Raw genomic sequence first — 16,679 nt, 5'->3', positions numbered from 1 at the left:
CCTGTAATTAGACAGACACTATATAGTCTCCCTGAGACAGTGCAGTGAGCATTAACAGATACTGGTAATCACTCATCTGCAAAGGCACCAGGTTCTAGTCCTTTTAAACAAAGCACTTTAAGCAGACCTCCAAACTTACAGCCACAAATCCTTATACGTGTAAAATTTGATAGTTTCAGAGCACTGGATTTTGGGCATTATTTACTACTTGGAATAGTGCAAATATTCAGTGGGGGAAATTTTAAGTGTGGCCAGCTAATTCATAAGTTAGCGAGACAAATATTTGACTTTCCACCCCTGTTGCCCTACTCCGCTCCACGGACTGCTGGTTATGCCCCTGCTTTTAGTCATATGATTAATTATGCCATTAATCTGGATTTAAAATGTTGATCGAAAACAGCCCTAGTACAATAGTGACAAACCAGTTTCTAAATTTGCTTTCCCCCCTCAACAAGGTACCCTCAGATATTTGCAGAAAAGTTAGCATATCTGAAGCCTTCCCAGTTCCAGTGCCTACAGGGTCCTGTTACTAAGGTGCACTAACGAATTAGTATGCGTTAAGTGCCATGCAGGCCATAGGTATACAATGGACTGCATGGCATTTAGGTTGTGCAAAAATCTGTTAGGGATCCTTTTACTAAGGGTGCGCTAAGTAAAGCGAAGATACATACCTGTAGCAGGTGTTCTCCGAATACAGCAGGCTGATTGTTCTCATATGTGGGTCGACGTCCGCGTCGAACCAGGAATCGGCATTTTGCAAGCAAAATATTAAAAAAGTTTGCCAGAGTCTTCTGGCGTGCATGCGCGGACCGATTTCCCGCCCATCGTGCGAACGCGTTCCTCAGTTAAATCAAGAGCATAAAAGAAACAAATCAACTCCAAAGGGGGGAGGTGGGCGGTTGGTGAGAACAATCAGCCTGCTGTCCTCAGAGAATACCTGCTTGAACACGGGTCACTTGGGCCTCACAACAGCGAGAACATACCAAGATTGACCTGAAACCATAAACAACTAACTGAGAGAGCAGCCTGGAACAGAACAAAAATGGGTCTAGGGGGGGTGGAGTTGGATTCTAACCCCGAACAGATTCTGCAGCACCAACTGCCCATACCGACTGTTGCGTCGGGTGTATCCTGCTGAAGCAGTAGTGAGATGTGAATGTTGTGGACTGATGGACCAAGTTGCAGCCTTGCAAATCTCTTCAATGGAGGCTGACTTTAAGTGAGCCACTGACGCAGCCATGGCTGTAACATTGTGAGCTGTGACATGGCCCTCCACAGTCAGCCCAGCTTGGGCGGCATAAGTGAAGGAAATGCAATCTGCTAGCCAAATGGAGATTGTGTGTTTTCCGATGGCGACTTCCCTCCTGTTGGGATCAAAAGAAACAAACAACTGGGGCGGACTGTCTAAAGGGCTTTGTCCACTCCATGTAAAAGGCCAATGCTCTCTTGCAGTCCAAGTGTACAAACTGCTTTTGCCAGAGCGGGTATGAGGACGGGAAAGAATGCTGGCAAGACAACTGACTGTTCAGATGGAACTCCGACACCACCTTTGGCAGGAACTTAGGGTGAGTGCGGAGGACTACTCTGTTATGATGAAATTTGATATAAGATGCATGTACTACTAAGGCCTGAAGCTCACTGACCCTACGAGCTGAAGTAACAGCCACCAAGAAAACGACCTTCCAGGTCAAGCACTTCAGATGGCAGGAATTCAGTGGTTCAAAAGGAGCTTTCATCAGCTGAGTGAGAACGACATTGAGATCCCATGACACTGGTGGAGGTTTGACAGGGGGCTTTGACAAAAGCAAACCTCTCATGAAGCGAACGGACTAAAAGGCTGTCCAGAGATAGTTTTACCCTCTACACGGCGATGATAGGCACTGATCGAACTAAGATGAACCCTTACTGAGTGGTTTTGAGGCCAGACTCTGATAAGTGTAGAAAGTATTCAAGATGGGTCTGTGTAGAACAAGAAAGAGCATCTAGGGCCTTGCTGTCACACACACAGCAATCTCCTCATTTGAAAGAATAACATTTCTTTGTGGAATCTTTTCTGGAAGCAAGCAAGATCGGGAGACACCCTCTGAAAGACCCAAGGAGGCGAATTCTAAGCTCTCAACATCCAGGCCATGAGAGCCAGAGACTGGAGGGTTGGGATGTAGCAGCGACCCCCTCGTTCAGAGTGATTAGGTTGGAAAACACTCAATCTCCACGGTTCTTCGGGGGACAACTCCAGAAGAAGGAACCAAATCTGACGTGGCCAGAAGGGTGCAATCAGGATCATGGTTCCGGAGTCTTGCTTGAGTTCAGGCAAATCACTAGAGGTATGGGAGGATACGCATACAGAAGGCCTGTCCCCCAATGATAGGGAAAGCATCTGACTTCTAGTCTGTCGTGGGCCTGAAGTCTGGAACAGAACTGAGGGACCTTGTGATTGATCTGAGTGGCAAAAAAGATCCACCGAGGGGGGTGCCCCACGCTCAGAAGATCTTGCGGACTACGCCAATGTTTCAGTGTGACCACCTCGTGAGGGTTGCATTATCCTAATCAATCTGTCGGCCAGATTGTTGTTTACGCCTGCCAGATAAGTGGCTTGGAGAAACATGCCGTGACAGAAAGCCCAAAGCCACATTTGGACGGCTTCCAGACACATAGGGCGAGATCCGGTGCCCCCTTGCTGTTGGTGAGATCCGGTGCCCCCCTGCTTGTTGGTGTAAAACATGGCAACCTGACTGTCTGTCTGAATTAAGATTACTTGGTTGGACAGCCAATCTCTGAAAGCCTTTAGAGCGTTCCAGATCACTCTTAATTTCAGGAGGTTGATCTGCAGACCTCTTTCCTGAAAGGACCAGGCTCACTGAGTGTGGAGCCCATCTACATGAGCTCCCCACCCAAGTAGAGATGCATCCATCATCAGCACTTTTTGTGGCTGAGGAACTTGGAATGGTCACCCCATGGTCAAATTGGATCGAATCGTCCACCACTGAAGAGAATTCCAAAAGTCGGTGGACAGCTGGATTACATCCTCTAGATCCCCCGCAGCTTGAAACCACTGGGAAGCTAGGGTCCATTGAGCTGATCTCATATGTAGATGTGCCATGGGCATTACATGAACTGTGGAGGCCATATGCCCCAGAAGTCTCAACATCTGCCGAGCTGTGACTTGCAGGGACAGAAGGTTGTCCGCCCTTGCCTCAGGGAGATAAGCTCGAGCTGTCTGAGTGTTCAGCAGAGCTCCAATGAATTCCAATTTTTTGGACTGGGGTGAGATGGGACTTGGGATAATTATGATGAACCCCAGTAGCTCCAGCACCTCAATAGTCATTTGCATGGACTCCAGAGCACTTTCCTTCAAGGTGCTCTTCACCAGCCAATCGCTGAGATAAGGAAACACATGTACTCCCAGTCTGCGTAGCAACGCTGCGACTACAGCTAGGCATTTTGTAAACACTTTGGGCACAGACACCAGGCCAAAAGGCAGTACATGGTACTGAAAATGCTGTGTTCCCAGCCAAAATCAAAGATACTTCCTGTGAGCTGGAAGTATCGAGATGTGTGTGTGCAAGCATCCTTTAAGTCCAGAGAGCATAGCCAATCGTTTTCCTAAATCATGGGAAGAAGGGTGCCTAGGGAAACCATCCTGAACTTTTCTCGGACTAGAAATTTGTTCAGGGCCCTAGGTCTAGGATGGGACGCATCCCCCGTTTTCTTTTGCACAAGGAAGTACCTGGAATAGAATCCCCTTCTTCCCCTGGCGGAATGGGTTCAACCGCTTCGACCTGTAGAAGGGCGGAAAGTTCTTCTGCAAGTACCTGCTTGTGCTGGGAGCTATAGGACTGAGCTCCTGTTGGACAATTTGGAGGCTTGGATTTCAGATTGAGGGTGTACCCTAACCAGACAATTTGAAGAACCCACCGGTCACAGGTTATAAGAGGCCACCTTTGGTGAAAAAACATTAACCTCCCCCAACCAGCAAGTCGTCCGGTACGGACACGTTTACTGAGGCTATGCTAAACTGGAGTCAGTCAAAAGCCTGTTCTTGCTTTTGCTGGGGAGCTGCAGTGGCCTTAGGCGCATGCTGTGACAAGAATGAGTGCGCTGGGATGAGCCTGGGCAGGCTGCCGAGAAGAAGAGTGTACCTACGCCTAGCATAGGAATAGGGAGCACTCCTCTTCCCTCCAAAAAACCTCCTAGATGAGGAGGTAGTAGCAGAAGACGCCCGGCAGGAGAGAGAATCCATAGCATCATTGTGCTTCTTGATCTGGTCACCTAGATCCTCTACTTTCTCACCAAAAAGGTTATCTCCCCAGCAAGGAACATCCGCCATCCGCTGCTGGACCGAATGATCCAGGTCAGAGACACGCAGCCATGAGAGTCTGCGCATCACTATACCTTGAGCAGCGATCCTGGATGATACATCAAAAGTGTCGAACGTACCTCTGGCCAGGAATTTTTGACACGCCTTCTGCTGCCTGACCACCTGGCAAAAAGGCTCGGCCTGATCCAGAGGTAGTGCATCAACCAAGCTAGACAGTTGCCTCACCGAGTTCCGCAAGTGGATGCTTGTGAAGAATGGTATGTCTGGATTTTGGTTGCGAGCATAGCGGCCTCATACGCCTTCCTCCCAAGAGTCCAAGGTTCTAGATTCTCTGCCTGGAGGCGCCGAGGTATAGTCCCCTAGTGCTCTTGGCTCTTTTGAGAGCGGAGTCCACCACCATGGCATTGTGAGGTAGCTGAGACCTCATCAATCCAGGCTCCCCGTGGATCCGATATTGGGAGTCAGCTTTTTTCGGGATCACGGGATTAGACAGAGGGAATGACCAGTTTCACATAAGGACTTCCTTCAGCACATTATGCAAAGGAGCCGTTGCAGCCTCTCTAGGTGGAAAAGGATAATCCAGGACCTCGAGCATCTCAGCCCTGGGTTCATCCTCAACCTCCACAGAGAAGGGAATAGCCACAGCCATTTCCCGGACAAAGGAGATAAAGGATAGACTGTCCGGTGGAGAAAGTATCCTTTCTAGTGGAGGGGAAGTTTCAGAGGGAATCCCATAGGACTCATCAGAAGAAACGTACCTGGGATCCTCCTCTTCCTCCCACGAACGCTCATCTTCAGTATCGGACAAGACATCCCTCAGAGCAGTCTGTAACTGAGCCTGTCTCGACGCCGAGGAACAACGTCCTCGATGGCTGTGCCGAGAAGTCAACGCCCACCTGGACTCCGGCGAAGCTTCCTCCACCGACATCGAAGGGGAGTCGACCTGGGTGGACAGGCGGCACCGAGGTCGGGGACCTCACCCACAGGCGAAGGGCCAGATGCCGCTGCAGCAGATGGTACGTAAGGAGCAAGCACCCCCGACACCGAAGCAGACTGGCGCAGCAATCCTTCCAGAAGCTCTGGAAGCAGGGCCCTGATGGGCTCATCAAGAGCCACCATCGGACAAGGCTGCAGGGTCGGTAAAGGAGCCGGTGGCAGAATCTGTCGAGGCTCGGGAGCAGGTTACCAGGCTGCCAGAAGACCGATGCATCGGCACCTCCTCAATAGAGGGGAAGTGATCCTCTCGGTGCCGACGCTTCTCAGGTGCTGATTCCCTCAACGCCCTGGAGCTCCCGGCACCGTGTGTGTCAAAGGAGAACGATGACGGTGCTTCTTCGCCTTCACTCGACACCCGTCATTAAGACTCCTCGGTACTGAGGAGGAGGATGTGGAATCTTCACGCCTCCTCAGGGCCGGGTCTGACGAAGGTTGGTCCCGGGGGGCCTGCATAACAGGAGGCCTCGAGGTAGGTGGAGACCCACTCGATGCCTCACTGCTCCCAGCACAACTAGGTCTTTCAGCAGCCATTACCTCGAAGTACCGATGTCGAAGGACCGGACTGAGCCCCAAAAACCTTTTCTCGTTGGCTTCCTAAGACGCTTGGGTCCGTTTCTTCATAGGAAGACACAGTCTACAAGCGCCTGTGCTATGGTCAGGCCAAGGCACTGGATACACCAGGCGTGGGTATCAGTACCTGAGATGGTCTGGTTGCACAGAGTACAACGTTTGAAGCCGCTGGGTGTCTTCGATGACATGGAAAGAAAAACGGCTTCGGCGAAATCAAAAGACGCGATTGTGCCTGTTAGAAGAAAAAAGGGCACAAAAGAAGGGAACACCCGACCCCCGCGGCCGGCTCGAAAACAAAGGAAACTTTAAAAGGTGGCAAAAATAAAGAACTACGGGAAGTGGGTTTTTTTTTTTAACTGTAGAATTCTGTTTGGAAAAAGAAGAGAAAATAAGGCAAAAAGCCACGATGAAGTCTCTTTCCCGGGCCTGAGAGGAGAACAAGAAAAAACTCTATCACACCTCAACACGGAGAAAAGAAAAGTGAGGAAAGCATTCGCGCGATGGGCAGGAAATCGGTGCGCGCACGCCAGAAGAGTCTGGCAAACTTTTTTTTATATTTTTGCTTGCAAAAATGCTGATTCCTGGGCCGACGCGTACGTCGACCCACATGTGAGAACAAGCAGCCTGCTTGTCCTCAGAGAAGCATTGAAACACATTAACATTAGCTCTAAAATGTGGGTTCATATAAAGAACAAATTTTGTTTGTATATTCATAATTATAGTCAAAGTTCTCTTACTTAAGCAAGTCCATTAAGTGCCGTATAAAATCTCCTTGACCCAGAAGTAAGTAGCGTCTCATGGCATGCATGTGCTCTAGTAAATTGTAATTCTTATTGAGAACATTCAGTAGGTATTTGCTGGTTTCAAAATAAGCAGCATCAATTTTTCCTTGAAAGGCATTCTCCAAATCTGTGAACAAGTCTGCAGCTGAAAGATAAAAGAGGTAACATAGATTTAGAAAATGCCAGGATATAGCCACATAAACATAGACCAACATAGATGCATTAATATAGATACTTATCTAAATGCTTTGCAGAAGAAAATCATGTAATTAATCAATCAGGCTAACACATTGACTCCAAGAGTACTGATTATCATAACACCAACTGAATACAAAATACATTAGGTTCACTGATTGACACTTCAGAGTCAATTCACTGTAAGTAGATATTTTCTCTCTCTTGCAGCAAAAGGACTAAGTCAAAGAGGTAGAACCTGACTGGCAGCATGTGTTAACTCCTCTCCCTTTCACCTGGTCAATTTCTTCTGCCTGAGCTGATCAATTGGCAGGTAGAAAACAGAGGAGCTTGAATGGGGATGGGGAGGTGGGATTGCTGGACAAAAAAGAGCTGCAGACTAAGTGATGCGTTTGTTGTGAAATAATTGCTGGGGAAAGGGGTTGAGGGTCTTTTGAGTTCTTATAGAGGATCTAAAAGAACAAGAAGGGTTAAGCAAGAGAGATGCTATGGAGTGAGGTTTCATAAATTAGGTTGGAGAAAAAATGGAGGGGGCATAAGCATATCTTTAAGTCTGTCCACATAAGCTTTATGATGAAGACCACTGACTATTTAGTAGCCGCCCTCTGGATCAACTCCAATCTGTTTATATCTTTTGAAGGTGCAGGTCTCCAGAATTGTACACAGTACTCTATTGAGGTCTCACCAAAGACTTATACAGCGGTATTATCACCTGCTTTTTCTGCTAACTATTCCTCTCCCTATGCACTCAAGCATCCTTCTGGTTTTCGTCGTCATCTTTTCTACCTGTTTGGACACCTTAAGATCATCACGTATAATCACACCTAAGTCCCAAGTCCCACTCCTCTTCCATGAACAAGAGTACTTCACCCCCTAAATTGTACTGCTCCCTGGAAACGAGCTATGAGAAATAGATCTACTAGATAGAAACTACTGGGCACTTATAACCCAGATAAAATGCTGGGCTCAATAGACTGGTCTGATTCTGCATGGCTCTTCTTATGTTCACAATTTGCCAGCAGCAAGATTTTGTTTTACTTTAAACCATGTACTATACATGGTATTTCCAGAATACATGATCATATGAAATTGATGCCTGTCAGTGAACTTATTGTTTAGAAATTCTTCAAATAGTCTTTTGTAAATAATTGGCTAATTTAAACAAAATGATTTGCTTATGGAAACATCAGAACTACACAGGAGATTCTCCCCATTAAAGTAAACCCTGATGTCAAGCTTATGTGCAGAGTGATCAAACTTCAAGCATTTATCACATGTATGAATTGAAAAAATATATGACACGGTTTCTATATTTTCTAAAGCAAACATAGCTAAAAAGAAGTTAAAACAAGATACACAAGTTCCAGAGCAGTGAATAGCTTTTATGCTGATGTACCTTACCATCCTTAGGTGATTCTGCAGACTTAGTCACAGCTATCATCTTAGCAGTGGGAGTTTGGTCATGACAAACCTGATGCAAGAAGTTTATAGACTTTCCAATTAGAAGGACCTAAAAACAGATCAAATCATCAAGATGTGCTGTTATACTTATAAACTCCACAATGTATCTTAGCGCTTACAAATTTTTTTACAATTTAATTATTCACATTAATTTCAACCACCCCAGTTGAGGGTACAACTTAACACACTGAAGTCTCTATAATGCGAAAACAGTCCCTCTGGGTACCGCCAGGCCACATGGAGTCATCTATTCAAGTATTCCAGCATTTGCTGTTTAAGGAGTTAATGAGAGTGGAACACTGTAACAGCCAAATCCGGGAGTGGCATAATTTGTCACATATCCAAAGAACTGCATTACAAAAGCTAAAAATGAACAAGCAGTTAATGATTTTGAAGGAGGATAAAGGAAGAGCGACAACAGTACAGCCACTGAAGTTGTATTTGAAGGAAGCTAACAGACAACTGGCTGATCATCATATTTACCATACTCTTGCTGGTGATCCCTTGAGCAAGTTACAGGAGAGGACTGTGTAGATGGTTTGGGAGGCTAACAATCACTGTTAATGAAATGGCTATTTTGTGCAGGAAACATCCCTAGAGGCTGACCAAATTTTGATTCTGGTTATGGTGCCAAAACTGGCTCCCAAATCCTTTTTCGACCAAAAGGCTACGGTCAAGGTTCTGGTTTCAGCTGAAACTGGCTGTGTGTTTTGGTGAAAGCCAAAAATTTGTGCTTTGTCCTATGTCTCCCTAACCCCCTCCCCTCCAAACTGGAGTTGCATCTCCCCTCTGCCCACCTGTAGATGCTCCCCTCAGGCCAATTTTACAATCCCTGGTGGTTTAGGGGTGTAGTCAAGACAGGAGCAATCCCCAGTTGCCCCTGTTATGCTGGCTCTGCTCTCAAAATGGCAATCTCGTGAGACTGCCACAAGAGGTCACGGCAGTCATTTTGAGAACAGAGCTGACTTGGGCAAGAGTGACTGAGGATCAACTCTTGCCCTTACTACACCAATAGACCACCAGGGATTGTAAGATAGATTGGCGGCAGGGGGGTGGGGGGGACTACTCTTTGCTTGCTTTTTGTGTAATACGATTGCAAGTAATACAGTTATGATCTTGCATAGGAGTGTATATGGTAAATAGAGTGCTCCAAATAAATGCTTTTGGTACAAAAATTTAAAATGAATTTAAATCTAGAAATTTGGGATAAGCTCCTTAGGAATTAGCTTCTCTGTGGAAATATGACATCAATTGTCACTCCAAATATGGTTTAAAGTTAGCCACTGTAAAAGTCCTACAGCTTTTACTTTCAGTTTTCACTAGCTGAGGTCTATGTGTGCGGAGGCAATTTTGCTTGGAGGTAAAACATGGTCTTTCATTATTTAAATTATTATATATATTCTAGTTTGGATACTATCTGTGTGATCCTAAACAATTTTCGGACTCTGTTGGGTATGATGATGCAGCATTTAAATCAAACTTACGGCGTGCAAAAGCTAGATTCTATGAGAAATGAACCTGCAGTAATTGTTTTCAAGCACAAATACTGGTCAGCTTATAGTGCTAGTAGGGAAATAATATACAATGAAATGAAGTGTATATATTAGAAAGTAATTTGAGAAATATACTGCTCTTGATAGTAATTTTTCAGAGCATATAATCCTTGCCCATAAATGACTGATGGGTTGTGCAAGCCTACCAGCAGGTGGAGACTGAGAACTCTGATTCTTACGTGAGCCTATTACAACCATTCCCAGTCTCAGTTTGAATCAGTATATCCCTAACAAAGCAAGAGTGGAAGAGAAGAAAAGAATAACTGTATCTGTACTCTCAACAGGGCACACAACAGCTACATAGAAAACAATTAGCAGAGCTGGTGTAAAGAACCATAGAAATGGTATCATTTGTATTTGCAACTTTATCTGTAAAAGTCTTATGCTTTTTTTCTCATGTACAAATAAAACAATTAGAAACTACAGGCCAAACAAGAAAGAAAAAAATTGAATCGACTATCCGTCCGCAAAGTCAAACAAGCCAAAGAACCATCAAGATAGAACCAGACTAATGCTAAGGGTGGGATCTGGGCCAGTCGAGAGGGACTAAAGGAAAGAAAATTAGCAGGTAAGATCTAATTTCTCCTTCCTTAGAATCCCTCCAGACTGGTTCAGAAATGACTGATGGGAAGTATCAGAGCAGTACATTCAAGGGTGGGATCAACAAAGCCCTGTGGTAAGAACACACTCATCAAAACCCACTTCCTCACAGACTTGAGTATCTAACCGGTAGTGACGAACAGAAGTGTGAAGAGACGACCAGGTTGCCACCTTACAGATGTCCAAGGGAGGAACAAGAGACCGTTCTGCCCAAGAAGTGGCAACATCCCTCGTGGAATGAGCCCGAACACCCGGTGGAGCCACTTTGCCAGAAATAAAATAGGCAGAAGAAATGGCCTCCTTAATCCACCGAACAATAGTAGCTTTGAAAGCGGTCAGACCTTTCCGACCACCTGCCATTAAAACAAAGAGATGATCTGACCGTCGCAAATCTTCCATCCTACGCAATACTCCTGCAAAGCTCTGCGCCCATCTAGCTTCCACAGACGACGCTACTCAACAGAACCAGAAGACCCCAAAATGGGTAACACGATGGACTGGTTCAAGTGAAAGGACGATAAGACCTTTGGAAGGAAAGAGGGAACAGGACGCAAAATTCCAAGAAGGGCAGTCTACACTAAAGCTCCTGCAAATCCAATACACGCTGAGCCAAAGACATGGCGACCAGGAAAACCATTTTAAACTTCAAGTCTTTGACAGAGGAAGCCGCCAGCAGCTCAAACGGAGGATAAAATGCCTCAAATCCTAAGATGGAAAAAGTGGATGCCTCAGTGGACGCAGGATACTAACCCCTCTGAGAATTCTGACATCACTGGGAAAGGACGCATGGACTTCTTGGCCAATCCAGAACAACCAAAACCACTTGTCCCTTAAAGCTCTTGATTTGCTGAATGACCCAGCCCAACAGAGGCCATGGGGGAAACACATAGAGCAGGCCTTCTGGCCAAAGTGGGATCACAGTATTGATTCCCTTTGACCGCCAATCCTTTTTCCAACTGAAAACCCGTCTTGTGTTGGTGTTTTGATGTGTAGCCATCAGATCCATTACCGGGACACTCCAACAATGAACTATGCAGCTGTAAGTTTCCGGACTCCGGGCCCATTTCCCTGGATCCAGAGTATGACGTCTGAGCAAGTCGGCCATCATATTCTGTGAACCGGCTACGAGCTGCGGACAGATCTAGCAGATGATGCTCCGCCCAACTCATGAGAAGTGCTGTCTCCTTTACGAACTGACTTCTCGTGCCTTCTTAATTACTGGCGCACACCACTGCCGTAGCGTTGTCAGAGAGAACTCTTACCACTTTCCCCACAACAAGACTGTGAAACACCTGGAGGGCTAATCATATCACCCTAGTCAACAGACTGATAGAAGAGGAAGATTCCTCCTGGGCCCACAGACCCTGGAAGAGGACACATATGAGCCTTTGCCCAAGGAACTACTTCTACGGGTGCCACTTCTACGGAGCTGAGAACCAGAAGGTAATCACTGGCCCGAGGGACTGGACAGTGAAGGAGATGGTGAATATGATCCTGCAACTTGTGAATCCGAGGCAGCAGAAGAAAAACTTGGCCTAGAAGAGTGTTGAATGAGACCCTGAGATAGTCCAGAGACTGAGTTGAGACCAAATAACTTTTGAAAGGATTTATCATCCAACCGAGGGCGTCCAAGAATTGAACAACCTTCACTCTAATCAGCTAGTCACCCACACAGGGATGCACCAGAATGCCCTCCCTGCATAAGGCCACTGCAATCACCACCATAACCTTCGTAAAAGTCCAAGGAGCCGTGGCCAGACCAAATAGCAGGGCACGGAACCAATAATGCCATCTCAACAATGCAAAACAAAGGAATCTCTGGTGCTGGCGGAGAATTGGAATGTGAAGATAAGCCTCAGTCAAATCCAACACGGTCAGAAACTCTCCTGAACGAACTGTGACAATCACTGACCAAAAAGTCTCCATATAAAAAGAAAAGATCTTAAGAGCCCAATTCACATTTTTGATGGGACAAATGAGACAAAAAGTTGTCTTTCTTGGGAACTACAAAATAGATGGAATAACATCCTGTGCCTACCTCCGCCTGAGGAATGTTACAAACTGTGTTCAGACACAAAAAGTGCACAAGGGTAACCCTGACTGCTGTCACCTTGACCCATGAACAAAAAGGAAACTCTAGGAAGACAACCAGGAGTGGAAAAGCGAACTCTAAGGCGTATTCATCATGAATAATCCCTAGAACCCACTGATCTGAGGTTATCTGGGCCAACCTCCCATAAAACTCTGTCAACCGAGCTCCTACAGGGATTAGACGGTAGGCCCTGACACCTTCATTGTGAAAAACGACCCTGGACCTGGAACACCTGCCACTTTCCTGGCCTTCACGATGGATTCCACGAAAGGACAGAGAATGCAGAAAGAAACGAGATCTTTGAGCACCAGCAAACCGTCCAGGCCAAAAACACCGAAAATCACATGCACGACCTTTTCTGGCCTGGGAGCCACAGCTCAGCGACCGAGGATGATCTTCCAGAAGCCAAAGCACCTTAGACTCTCCCAGACTTCTCACTAAATTGTTGAGATTTTCACCAAACAAAAAGAACCCCCTAAAAAGAAACTTATGGCGCTTAGATTTGGAAGCCGCATCCACTGACCAACTATGGAGCCAGAGAGAACGCCGGGTAGCAACACTAAGAGCCACAGATTTAGCTGAGGCCCAAAGCAAATCATACAGAGTGTTCACCAAAAAGGCAGACCCCAGTTCCATCTGAGAGACTTTCGAATCAATCAAGGAAAGGTCATCAGAAGTTCTGTCAAGGACATGTTTTGACCAATGAAAACACACCCTGGCCACCAAACTTCCACATATGGTAGCTAGAACTAACAAAGCAGTGCTTCAAACATCAAAACAATGCTTCAACAGTGACTCCACCCTACAATTCACAGGATCTTTCAACGCGGTTCATACTACTACTTATCATTTCTAAAGTGCTACTAGACGTAAGCAGCGCTGTACACTTGAACATGAAGTGACAATCCCTGCTCGACAGAGCTTACAATCTAACTAGGACAATCTGCAGGTTACTATATTCTTTTGGTGACAGCTGAGACTACGGCGTCTACCACAGGAGGCTTCAACAAGGCTTTGTCCTGATCTGGAAAAGAGTACATACAAAGCATAGACTTGGCAAAATGAAAGGGAGAGTCCGGACTGTCCCACTGTGCTTGAACTATGTCTCTTATGTCTTGATGCATAGAAAAGGCCTTACCTGACTTATGGATCCCCTTCACCAAAGGATCCACTGTCTGCTGCTCTGGCTCACCACCAGCTCCTCCTCAAATTTCAGCGTGGAAGAGACTAATGTGATGATCTCCCGGACGTCCTCCTTGTGGAAATATGGACAGTAAGTCACCTTGAGGAGAAAACGGCTCTGTTAAGCCCCCAAGGGATCCTCCTCTGCACCATGAAGAAACTGGTCAGAATCTACACAGTGTTCAGGAACTGCATCCTCCTCCTTCTCCTCCTAAAGCACCTTAAGGAGCTTAGATAAGGAAGATGGCAGTCCCCTGAAGAATCCCAGGGTAGCATCTGAAGGAGGAGCTGTTTATCTTAAAAGAAAAGCTTTGCACACAGCTAAAACAAATTTCAGTGGAAACCCCCCTCGGGAATTCTCCCTTGCACCACTGCAGCCGTTTCTGAAGTAGGACCCAACTGAGGCGTGAGCTCAGTAACTTCACTCTGCGAATCCAAAATGGCGGTGGTTCCCAACAAAACTGGAACTGCCAGTCTGCCATACGAAGCCGCAGCACCGCTGCCAGCATTCTTACAAGCCAAAGCTGCAGCTGCGCCCAAATCAAGTTGCTCTGAACCTCCCGCCAAAAGTCATCCCGCAACACTGACAAACAGTGCACAACTTCAATTTCTCACTCATGGCTCCAGTCTGCTCTCAGACTCAGTGGAGAAACAGCTGCTCCCAGCCAGCAAGATAACAATACAAGCAGAGAGGGACCAAAACTGGACTCCCTGATTGGTCTCCTTTTAGGTTTTTTTTTTCTTTTTTTGTACTTAAATAATTAAAGTGTCTGTCTCCCCTCAGGAAGCAAACACACTTCCCTCGAAGGGGTTGATGCTATAGTTTCCAAATTAAAACAGCTAGGCAAAGATGAACTGCAAAGGACTATTTGGGGAGGGGGTGGAGGGACTCGGCCATCCGAGTATAGCATCCCCGAGACACCAGAGAACCCCCAGGGGCCTCAGCCAGCAACAGTGACCCTAACGGAGCAAGATAAAGGTACTTTAAAATTCCTATCTGTTTTTTTTAAAGAGAAAGAATAACTAGGAAAAATAAAGAAAAAAATATATAAATAGCATAAAAAACTGAGGCTGAAGGGCTCATCACATCTACCACCTGCTGGAGACTGAGAATACCGATTCAAACTGAGGCTGGACATGGCTATAATAGGCTCATGCAAGAATCAGAGTTCTCAGTCTCCACCTGCTTGGTAGTTGTGCACAACCCATCAGTCATTTCTGGACCGGTCCAGAGGGATGTTAAGGAAATGCCTTTTTATTCTGGATTGTGCATCGGGCTGGTATAATGGACGCAGTGTAGACTAGTGGACTCCTTTACCATATTTTAGTAAGAATCTATATCATGCTTGCCCTTAATCAGTTTTATAACTAAATACAAAACAGGAAACATTGCAATATTACTTTCTCTTGTTACATGTGCACAGATAAGCTTAAAAAACTGGCAATCATTATTTTCTTTTTAATACATTCTCACAAAGTTCCTGTCTCAGAGGATATTTAATTATATCTGCATTGACTTGGGATCCTAAACGTGTCAGATTTCTTAAAATGACTCTCCTGTGCTTGCAGTTCCTGGGACTGGAGGGTAATCTCCTGTAGGCTTATCAGAGCGCTGCTCTGACAATCCCCAGTGGGCCTCATTGGTTCACATTCACACAACCAATCCTTAGGTTTCAGTTTCAACTGAAACCAGGACATAAGTCTTGGCTGCAGTTTCTGTTTCCGCTGAAAGTGGTTAGACATTTTCAGTAGCAGTTTCGGTGTTGGCTGAAACAGAAAAAAGCAGTTACTTTGAATATATTTTGTATCAAAGATTCACAAATATGTGAACAACCCACCAGGAAGACCTATTGTTTTCAAGCAAAATTTAACATTGGAACCATTGAGTAAATGTATTGATTTTTTTCTGTCTCCAATGGCTAGAAAAGTATGATAGTATTTACAAGATACCACACATCTTTTGAGATTACTTCAGGATGTTTGTCTGACCAAAGATACTATTACGGTATCATTAGATGTCACATCCCTGTATATTTCAATACACCCAAGATGGAAGCCTTAGAGACTATTTGCAAGGCTTTGGATAATCATGAGCCTCCCCAGATTTTCACCTCCTTTTTCATGAAATTAGATATTATAGTAATTAAAAAGAAACATTTGATTTTCAAGGGGCATTTTTTTAAATCAATTAAAGTAACAGCTGTGGGAATCTCATTAGCCCCGTCAGTGGCTAATCTATAAGTAGGCGCATTAGAAGAAGATTATTTATACAGTTCCCACTAGTTTGGGTTGATAAGCTTCTGGAAACGTTTTTTAGATGACATTTTTCTATGGGAAGGCAGCGAACAACAACTATATGAGTTTATGAGCAGGTTAAATTCTTTAAATAGCAATTTGCACCCCTCCGAAGGGACACCTCCTTGTAGTGGTGGAGGGGCTTCCGTGTTTCAATGACTCAGAGGGCTATGCTGAAGGGTTACCCATATCAGACAGGCCTCTGAGAAGAAACCAGACAAAGAGTGTCCCAAACTAGGGAGAGTGGAAAGATGGTGACCTGAAGCTCGTACGCTCAACGGCCCAGCTGTCCTCTGAAGTTTTGTCTTTGTTTACTTGAAATTTCCTCTTTGCACCTGCAGTTACCTTAACTGAGAGGAAGGGGACAATGGGGGGGTCAGCCGCCGATGGCCAGCGTTTTGTCCCCTGTGCAGCAAGTGTGGGACTGCTGCGCGATGAGCTGCCCAAAGATGACTGGGTTGATGAATCCATTGATTAGCGCCGGTGAAGGAGCGTCGATGCTCTTGGACCTGGAAACGACTTCATTGCTCTCAAATCATTTAACCACCATGTCCAAAGGAGTGGAGGAGTGAGTTAGGAGTGTATGCTGAAATGAAGTCGTTTACAGCTGAACCCGTGTCGGCGGTGCCACTCCT

General features: G+C 45.7%; 1 protein-coding gene across 1 annotated transcript in view; it reads right to left on the bottom strand.

Annotated features, from left to right (window-relative positions):
* TUBGCP3 (tubulin gamma complex associated protein 3) overlaps nucleotides 1-16,679 on the bottom strand; it is a gene marked incomplete in the record, with an annotated part of 536,537 nt that overhangs the window by 263,422 nt on the left and 256,436 nt on the right. Inside the window, 2 exon segments of the mRNA XM_030201534.1 lie at nucleotides 6,622-6,811; nucleotides 8,263-8,371. Coding sequence (XP_030057394.1) covers nucleotides 6,622-6,811; nucleotides 8,263-8,371 — 299 coding nt within the window.

This window comes from Microcaecilia unicolor, chromosome 4 (genome assembly GCF_901765095.1).
Source record: "Microcaecilia unicolor chromosome 4, aMicUni1.1, whole genome shotgun sequence".
In the NCBI taxonomy this organism is placed as follows: domain Eukaryota; kingdom Metazoa; phylum Chordata; class Amphibia; order Gymnophiona; family Siphonopidae; genus Microcaecilia; species Microcaecilia unicolor.
The sequence above is the reverse complement of the archived record's forward strand: the minus strand, read 5'-3'. Positions and strand labels throughout refer to the sequence as shown.